The following is a 9863-nucleotide window of genomic DNA, read 5'->3' as shown; positions in this document are numbered from 1 at the left end:
AGAAGAAATGAGAATGTGATTTGAAGGCTCTGGTTTCTGCCACAGAGGAAGTGTTTGTCAGAAGCCCTGCACCCTAACTAGTACATTCAGATCAAGTTACAAATAAGAAGGTGAATAGGAGTAAAATTCTGCAGTTTTACTTCCACATTAACTCATATTTTTTACTAAATCAATTCGATGTTTTAATGTGTGTGTGTTTGTGTATGAGTGAGACATTAGAAAGCTGCAGGTACAAAAAATCGGTTTGGAGAGCCCTTCTGTAGTGTTTTCTGCATTCCTCAGATTCTGAGTTTTCTTATGCAAGAAAGAAAAAAACCCAACCAACCAAGACTTCTAACACAGTAGTTATAGCTATTTCCACTGTGCAGAGCTTCACAGTGTAACTGATGCTGCTAATCTGGTCACCTTACAGGAAACTGGCAGCAACCCAACAGCAATAACTGAGAGGATCAGCTCCGTTATGCGTACAAAACATTTCATAAACAGTTTAAATACACACTTTTGAACTGAGCCACTAGTTAGCAAATAAGTAATGTAGAAATGGTTTAAACACAAATGGTTCAGTGTCTCCACTCCAGCCAGGCTGCTGATGCTGGTTTGCAGGTTTGCCCTGCATCTTCACAACCACTCTTCTAAATTCTGTAAGTTGCAGTGCCCTGTGGGCACCTATCCCATCATTCACAGCACAAGTGTGAGAAATAGTGGGTTCTGGGAGATTCTGAAAGGCCACTATTGTACAGTTGTTATTACTGGGAGGGCTCCTTGATCCATTTCAGCCAGTCCTGTTCACAGTCGTTCTAAAATGATCCAGACTGAAATGGTTGGGACCCCACAGTATTTACCTCTGTTGGAAGGAAGCCTATTACCAACAGCATTTGACATAAATGTAAATCATTGGGATCACTTTAGTAGGTGGACATGAAGTGTGTATCTAGTGAGCTAGGAAGACCATAGTGTTCTTGGCATGGTACATTTCTCTAATGGGGACAAAAGGAAACTGACTGTGTCATGAGGCACAAGGACAGCTTGTCCCCAAGCACAGTGTACTGGAGTTGAGAAGGTGAAGTGATAGAGAATCACTTTTGACCATGCCCAGTCCAGGGAATACAAAGGTGGGATCACATCTTCCAATTGTGCACTCTGTGTAACATCATCTTTAATTATCCAGTGATGTCAATGAGAACTTCTACCCTGTGACTATAACAGCTCACAGCAGGGTTTCACTGTTGCTATCATCTTGTTCATGATGTACGTGTAGGTTTGCTTACTCCTTTGAGAAGCTGGGGGCGGGGGCAAGTGGGTGGGACAGTTGGTTTTGCCTTTGCTGTTTTGGCCCCAAGGACATGGATATTGATTCCACAGGATATCCATTTCAGTCCATTCCACATACAAAAATTTTAAAGAACACCTTCAAGCTATTTTCTCCAAACGGAATTTTTAGTCTGACCAATGTTATCTTCATATCTGAATGTATTCATCATGGCTTTTTTTTCTGTGATTGAATGAAATACAATAAAGTAAAAAGAAATCATACAAGGTGGCAACTAAATCAGATTTTTTTCAATGTTCAACAATTTATTGAAAAAAAAAACTATTTTAATCAGATAATGGACTAATTACCATATTACAATAAATTATCACTGAACTGGAAAAAGAAAAAAGAGAGCAGCTTTGCCTGTTGGGAGGGCTCTGACTGGCTGTGGGTATCCAAAAGACGAGCGGTTTATCAGACTTATTTTTGTTATGAGAGGCCAGTCCCAGCTCCCTTTGACACAGACTCATGAACAACATATGATCTCAGCAAAGCATATTATAACCTTACAATTTAAACACAGCCTTTGAAGAGGAAAAGATGACAGGGTTAGTATTTATTGAGGGATATTTTTCGCTGGGTTTGGGATGCCCAGATTTTATGATTTTCATGATCTATCTTGTCCGGATACATCAGACTCTGGCACATGAACTGGCAGCTCACAAATGTAGCGCTTTGTATCTTTGCAGTCATCAGAGAAGACTTCTCTGCCTCTGACGACTGCACAGTCACCATCAACGTATCCTTTCTTTACTGCAAACCTATGACAGAAAAAATGTTATTTCCAGCCATTCTAGTTATATCTATGTCACTACCTTATTTTTTCGAGGGCAAAAATGTCTAATCTGAACACTGTGGTAGATGGCATCAACAAATAATTTTAATAATAATGAAACAATTGTGGAGAAGCAGAGGGAACATTATTAAAATCAATTATTAAATTTGGCATTTATGAATGCAATGAATAACTGCATTGAATAGAGTCAGGAGTAGTGCATCACATGCTGTGCAAACTTTTCACTTAACTGCCAGTGCACCTTAGACATGACACATAACCTCTTCTCTACATCTTTTTTTTTTTTGGTCCTACTCCGCTCAGGAGTTCCAATGCACTTTATTCTTTATCTGCAGCACCCCCTTCCCTTCAACTGTTGGTGTTTCATCACCTATGGAGTTTGGGCAATACTTCTCAACTTCACTGGCAACATCTTCTGCTGACTTGGGCCTTCAAAGCATTCTAAAAATATATTTCAGTGATGACATGTTGCTCCTTACTATTTCATTCTGGGTTTTTCTCCCTTATAACACTGTGAATGCACTTCTTGGAAATGAGAAGTTTCTAGCTGTGTCTGGAACTTACTGGTCAGTGGAGAAAGCTGTGCCATTCCCCCACATCCAGGGTCTGTCGGTCTTGTCACGTAATAATCCTATCCAGTGAGAAGTTGCCAGGGGGTTTATGAAATTCTGTAGAAGGACGAAGCCAATTCATGCAATTACATTCCTTTCCCTGCCCATTTCATGGTTGTATGCATATCAGATATCTGCTCATTTCATTAGTGTATGGATATCAGGTAGAGTGATGCTGAGGCAGCCTCATGGTTGAGCAACTCTACTGGCCAGACTGATCACATTCCTCGTCATCTCCAAGAATGTTTGCTATAGATTTTCTAGAAATTGTAAAATAATTCTTTGTGGATTAATCTCTATTGACTCTCTTGTCTGGAGGACGATACCTCCCCTCGATCGCCCGGAGCGATTTATGGGTTTTTTTTTTTTACCACAGGAATAACTGTACCTTGCATATGAGAAGTACAGGGGACATTGGGGTTTTGCCTTCAACAGGGGCATTTTAATTGAATTTAGGGTTCAGATATGGCTCTAATGCTGGGGAGAGAAGAGGAGGAGCAAGGTAATTAGCCTTCAAGAAAAAAAATCTTAAAATGCCAAATGAAGCCTAATCTAATTTTCTGTAATCTTCTTTTCACAGGCAAATCTTTATTGGCAGTTCTGACTATGGCACTCTCCAAAAGAGGAAGATACTCTACCAGCTCTTGTTTGCTTTCTATCTGAAGAAGTCTGGAGCCTTGAGAAGAGCAGGCCTTTTGACTCTCCAGCCATGGTTTGTATTCAGTAGAAAAGTGGTAACATTTCTCTCCATGGGGAAACCAATTTGCTGGGCAAAGAGCAAACTTCCATCCTTAAAAAGAAAATACAGTTTATGTTCCCTCTATCGCTGTTACCCTTGTCTTCCCGCCCCAATTCCCTCTGCTTGACTGTTTCATCCACTTATTGCATTTTGTCTATATTAAGTTTGTCACCTCTCTCATGTAGGAACTGTCTCTTATGGTGTGCTTGTACACCATCTAATATAATGAAGGCCGATACCTGATTGGGGCCTCTAGATGTTCCTTTATTAGAAGTATTAAGTTAAAATTGTAATAATAGATTTTCTGTTGTAATCTGATTTTCAGTCAAGTGCTTCACAAACCATCTGGAGACTCACAAGCACTGACATGGTTGCTGGCATTTTGAAGCTGGCATGAGGATTCTTGTGCCATAGCAAATAGACTAATTGATATTGTACCTGTATCACTTTCCTTTTATACACAAATCATGTTTGTTTGTTTTTTCCCCAGGGGAATTTTTTGGATTCTATACATCAAGTGCATCTGCTATTGTAATTGATTGGCTGTTTCTTTGTCAGTAATGATTGAGCAAGATTCTTGCACAATGGATAAAATTCAGTGATGATATGCACGTGAGGCTTCTTCACACAGAGTTAGACTGCATTTATCACTCAGTTACTGATGTGCAGGTGTTAGGAAATCTAAGATGGTGAAACCTACATGCTGAGAAACACCAGAGATGGAACATGTTAAAGTGGGAAGTTGACTAGTTTATCTTACAGCTTCTTAACAGATGACTACAGTGGCAACAGATGAGGAAGAAAAAACAGCTGGTCTGCGAGGAGAAGACTTGCTGCTGGCCACCTCAGGCAGAAGACAGTGCTCAGTCCCCCAGCCAGGTCCCTCATCCATCATGGTCAAGAACCAATATGAGGTACTGGCAGCAGGAGGTGAAGAGCAGACCCCAATGGCTTAGGAAGAAAAAACACCTGCCCTCAAGGCTGAGAAACTCATGGCCACCACATGCAAAAGGAGGAGGCATTGGATGGTTGTGACCAGTGACTCTCTTCTCATGGGAACAGAGGCATCCATCTGCTGATCTGACATGATGTCCTGGGAAATGTTCTGCCTTCCTAGAGCTTGTGTCCAAGATGTTTCGGAAAGGTTGCCAAGGCTCATCCATCTTTCTGACAACTTCCCCATGCTGCTTCATCCACCTGGGCACTAATGATACTGACAGGTATGACCCTGAGCAGATCTGCAGTGACTACAGGGCTCTGGGAGAAAGGGTGAAGGAGTGAGAGGTCCAGGTTGTGTTCTTGTCCATCCTCCCTGTTGAGGGTAAGGGGACAAGCAGGGATGCATACATCCTGGAGATAAATGAATGGCTGTGAAACTCAATCGGAAGGCTTCGACTTCCTCAACTATGGGATGCTGTTCCACAAAGAATGTCTCCTGGGAAGAGATGGGGTCCACCTGACCAAGAAGGGGAAGAGCATCTTTGTACCGGGACTAGCCAACAAAATGAGGAGGGCTTCAAACTAGGTTCAAAGGGGGCAGGTGACAAAAGCCCACAGGTAGGTATAAAAAAGGGTGACCTTAACATAAGGCTAAATATTTGGAAGGGGAGGGATGGAATGTTACAATAGTATCATCATAGGAGCAATAAAAGGTATAACAATGGGGCAATTGGACCAACATTTTAGATATCTGTACACCAATGTACATGAATGGATGGGCGAGGTTCTGTGGCCTGCAACGTGCAGGAGGTCAGACTAGATGATCATGAAGGTCTCTTCTGACCTCAAAGTCTGTGAGTCTATAAATGTAAGGAGTATGGGAAATAACTAATGAGAACGGGAAATATTAGTATGTATTAGTATTATACCTAAATTGGCATCACAGAGACTTGGTGGGATAAATCTCATGACTGGAATATTGGCATAGAGGGTAACAGCTTGTTCAGGAAAGACAAGCAGGAAAAAAAAAGGAAAGAGGTGTCTCATTATACATCCAGAGTATATACACTGGTTCTGAGGTCCAGAAGAAGGTGAGAGGTAGATAAATTGAAAGTCTCTGAGTGAAGATAAAAGGGGAAAAAACACAAGAATCTCACAGTAGGGGTCTACTATAGACCACCAGGTAAGGAAGAGGAGTGGAGAAGGCATTTCTAGAACAAATAACAGAAATATCCAAAACAAATAATCTGGTGGTAATGAGGAACCTTAACTACTTGGCATCTACTGGAAAAGTAATTTGGCAAAACACAGACTGTCCTTGGAATGTATTAGGGGCAACTTTTTATTTCAGAAGGTGGAAGCAGCCATTTTAGATTTGATTCTGACTAACAAGGAGGAACTGGTTGCAAATGTTACTGGCCCAGTGGATAGGAAGGACGCTATAGAGTTGCTATATCTTGATTTTAGTAAGGCTTTTGACACAGTCTCACAAGACAGTCTCATAAGCAAACTAGAGTAATGTGGTCTATATGAAATTAATATAGGTGGGTGCAAAACTGGCTGCAAGACAGTACTCACACAGGAGTTATCAATGGTTCACTGGCCTGGGTTTAGCATTATTCAATATTTTCATTAGTGAATTAGATAATGGAGTGGAGAGTATGCTTCTAAATTTGTAGATGACTCCAAGCTGGGAAGGGTTGCAAAAATACTGGAGGACAGGATTAGAACTCAAATTGACCTTAACAAATTGGAGACCTAGACTGAAATCAGGAAGATGAAATTCAGTAACGACAAGTGCAAAGTACTACACTTAGGAAGAAAAAAAATCAAATAATCAAATGTGCAAATGCAAAATGGAGAATAACTGACCGGGAAGTAATACTGCTGAAAAGGATCTGGGGGGTTATAGTGGATCACAAATTGAATCAGAGTCAACAGTGTGACACAGTTGCGAAAAAGGGTAATATCATTCTTGGACGTATTAACAGGAGTGTTGTATGTAGGACACAGGAAGTAACTGTGCTGATTTACTTAGCACTGGTGAGCCTTCAGCGAGAGTCCTGAGTCCATTTCGGGGGGCCACACTTTAAAAAAGGATGTGGACATACTGAAGAGAGTCCAGAGAAGAGCAAGAAAAATTATCAAAGGTTTAGAAAAGATTGAAAAGACTGGGCATGTTTAACCTAGAGAAAGGAAAACTGAGTTGGGACCTGATAACAGTCTTGAGATATGCTAAGGGCTGTTATAAAAAGGTTTGTGATCAACCGATTTCCATGTTCACTGAAGATAGGGCAAGGACTCATCAATTTAGTCTGCACTAAGGGAGATTTAGGTTAGACATTAGGAAAAACTTTCCAACTCTAAGGATAGCTCTGGAATATGCTTCCAAGGGAGGTTGTGGAATCCCTGTCTTTGGAGGTTCTTAAGAGCAGGTTGGACAAATGCTTTTCAGGGGGGATGGTCTAAGTTTATTTTATCCAGCCTCAGTGCAGGTGGCTGGACTAAATGACCTCTCAAAGTCCCTTCCAGCTCTACATTTCTATGATTCTATTATTGTTATTGTTCCCTCATGTTAACTATTTTTCTTGCTATACTCCTTTCCGGTTGCCTTTCAACATGTGAGTTAAACCAACTTCGCCTCCTTTACATTTCCTCATGACTCACTTCTGACTTTTGCAGTGAGTGCAAATGTTTGGTAAATAAGAATAAAAAGAATTGGAATCTAGTTAACGCAAAATGTCATAAACTGCTATTCATCAGTCTAGCAACAATGTTAGGGATTTAATTTGAAATGATTTCAGTCTAAAGTTACAGCACATACAAGAAAAAATGTTGCCCTTTTGAAGGCAATCTTTCCTGTTCAAAACCTTTGGCAGGTTTCCGTTCTTACCTGGGATAATTTCCTGAAACTGGTTCAGGTTTTCCTGCTGTCTACATGGTATTTGGGAGATCTGAAAAACTTAAAGCCAAAATAATATAACAATATGATGTACCCCTTAAAAGTAAATTGCAGCACAGTTTAATCAATATTTTGTGCCTTATAGGGACACAAAGGGCCAAGTTCTACCTGCAGTTATGCCATCAGGCAGAATGTCTGTTATATTGTAATAACAACAAATTATAATGTTACATGTAACATGACAGGTATTTTGTCCTTGTTAAAAGTAATCTTAAAAATACAGATTTTGAACTTAGTAGCACCCTCAAAAACTGGGTGGCTAAAAATCTTGACTCTGTAAGGATTCGCTGAAAAGAGCAATTGGAAACATCCTGATTTCCAACATCTATGTTGAACACAGCTAGTGTTTGAAGTGACCACTAAGCAGAAAAATGCCCTTGTGCCCCTTCTGGCTCTTGAGTCAGGTGGCTAATTGGAGCTGTTATTCTAAGGGGTTGTCAGTTGCAGTTGTCCCTGGAAACCCTGCAAAGGGGGTGGTTCCAGAGCACAGAGGACAAGCAGGTGGAAGTGCAGCTATCACCATGTGTTTCGGAGTGTGGGAGAGAGAATATGAAAGAACCCAGCTGGTGCCCCGGCCCTGCCCCCTGAAGCCATAATTAGGCATCTGAATAAGTGGCCTGATTTTCAAAGGTGCTAATCATTTGCAGCTCTTCACTGACTTACACCCCAGGAGATTTACTCTCCAGCAGTTACACAAGGAGTATGCCAGCACAGAGCCTGTCTCTCAGAATCTACTTTGCTCATGCTTACCATTGGCAGCCAAGACACCCACTGCTATCACCAAAGCCAAGCAGACGATCCCCAAAATCCCTGCTACGAGTCCCCATGCAGGAGCTGAACCAGAAGAATCTGGGAGAGAGGAAAGGGAGAAGTACAGAATTATGGGGGGAAATGTTTTTAAACCCTAAACCAGGCATAAGTCCTGGAAGTATTTTTTCTTACTTTTGCAACAATGCTCCTTTTTTGTCTCTGCTCGTATTGTAAAGTCCTATGGAATTTAAGAATGAAGATAACAATAGAGTTGTATAGAATTTGAGTAGGGTTTATTAAAACAATACTTTATAAGTCTATAGAATTTAATAGAGAATGAGATCTTCACTAAAAAATTTTAGCCATCTTATAGCAACAATACAATTCTTTACCAATTACATTCTGTAGAATGGTTTTTAAAAAAATGAACAGCACAAATGTTCTAATTTTCTCTTAAATTGTATCAGGTTTATCCACAAGAGTGGCCTGTTCTGCTTTTCACTCCTATTCTCCTTGTTAATGAAATGCAGCTTGACTACACACCTATCCATTCACCTCCCCCTACCCGCACCCCTATTCAGCTGTGTCAGAACAGGGTCATCAGAACTCTCAAACTATGGAATGAAAACTCTTTCCATGCTCAAGCTTTTACAGGTCAGGATGCCTGAATAGCAGGATCTAGTTTTAAAGAGGCCACAGGAAGGAGGCAGACTGTATTACATAGGACCTGATGGCAACAGAACAGTGTCCTGGAGTCCTAGCAGAACACCACTAAGGTATATTTCTTCCACCTTAGCACTTATATGGAGCTTTTCAACTGTAGCACTTAAAAAAGGTGGGAAAGTTTTATCCTCATTCTACAGATGGAGGAATTGAAACAGAGAGAGGTGAAGTGCTTTGCCCAGGCTTATCAAGGGAGTGAATAAAACCCAATGATCCTGGCTTGCCCAGGCTTATCAAGGGAGTGAATAAAACCCAATGATCCTGGCTGTCAGTTTGAAGCCCTGTGCAGTGGCCCAAGCTGCATCTATGTAGCAATTTGTGAAAGAGAGGAAGCATTATATTCATTCACTGCTAGTACCATGTACACTCATGAAGGTGGGGTAAGGAAAAGGAGGCTCAGAACAAAGAGTTCTAGGAAGAATTTAAAGGGCTCCACCTTTCCTCTTGGAAGTCCCACCATCCAGGGCACCTTAAAACAGCATTAAGGGCTCAGCTGTGCCTTTTAGAAACTGTCCTATGTTCGGCCAGTGTGGAACCTCCCCCTGGATGGGGATTGTCTCTCCTGGGGAACAGTCCCTCCCCAAACTCTCAAGTGTGCAAAGGGAGAGCACACACTACACCATCTTACAGGGTAGTGTAGCTTGTCTCCTGAATTACATAGTACAGGAGGAGGCTAGATAAGGCCACAGCTGTGTCTCCCTCACCATGGGGTGGCCAATGCTTCTGTGTGTTCTATGGGGGAGCAGTCCCTGTACCTAGGAAGAAAATGCCTGGCCACTGCGGTTGGGGGTAGAAGGCAGGGCAGTCCTGGCACGCACCGCTCTCCTCCCCTCAAACATTCATATAGTGGCTGAGAACCATCTGGCCCCAATTCTCCCATACTATATACATTCCGAATTATCTTTATATCTTAATATGAAGAATGTGCAAGAAGGCCAGGTGGATAATGCTTGTGGGCATCTCAGCCATTGAATGTCTTGATGTTGGATATTTAAGACTTGAATCTTTTTGCAGAGTTTTGCTTTTAATGT

At 41.4% G+C, this 9863-nt stretch overlaps 1 protein-coding gene across 1 annotated transcript; it reads right to left on the bottom strand.

Annotated features, from left to right (window-relative positions):
* Nucleotides 1-1646: 1646 nt before the first annotated feature.
* Nucleotides 1647-9203, bottom strand: LOC102931116 (natural killer cells antigen CD94). The gene is made up of 6 exons (XM_043546649.1): nucleotides 9191-9203; nucleotides 8110-8208; nucleotides 7291-7359; nucleotides 3358-3509; nucleotides 2673-2776; nucleotides 1647-2073 (listed from the first exon to the last, which is right to left on the bottom strand). The coding sequence occupies exons 1-6, from the start codon at nucleotides 9201-9203 to the stop codon at nucleotides 1920-1922; spliced, it is 591 nt and encodes a 196-aa protein (XP_043402584.1). The 3' UTR covers nucleotides 1647-1919.
* Between the last annotated feature and the right edge of the window lie 660 nt (nucleotides 9204-9863).

The sequence above is a fragment of the Chelonia mydas genome, chromosome 1 (genome assembly GCF_015237465.2).
Source record: "Chelonia mydas isolate rCheMyd1 chromosome 1, rCheMyd1.pri.v2, whole genome shotgun sequence".
NCBI classification, from domain to species: Eukaryota; Metazoa; Chordata; order Testudines; family Cheloniidae; genus Chelonia; species Chelonia mydas.
Note: the sequence above shows the minus strand (reverse complement) of the source record. Positions and strands in the feature narration are given on the sequence as shown.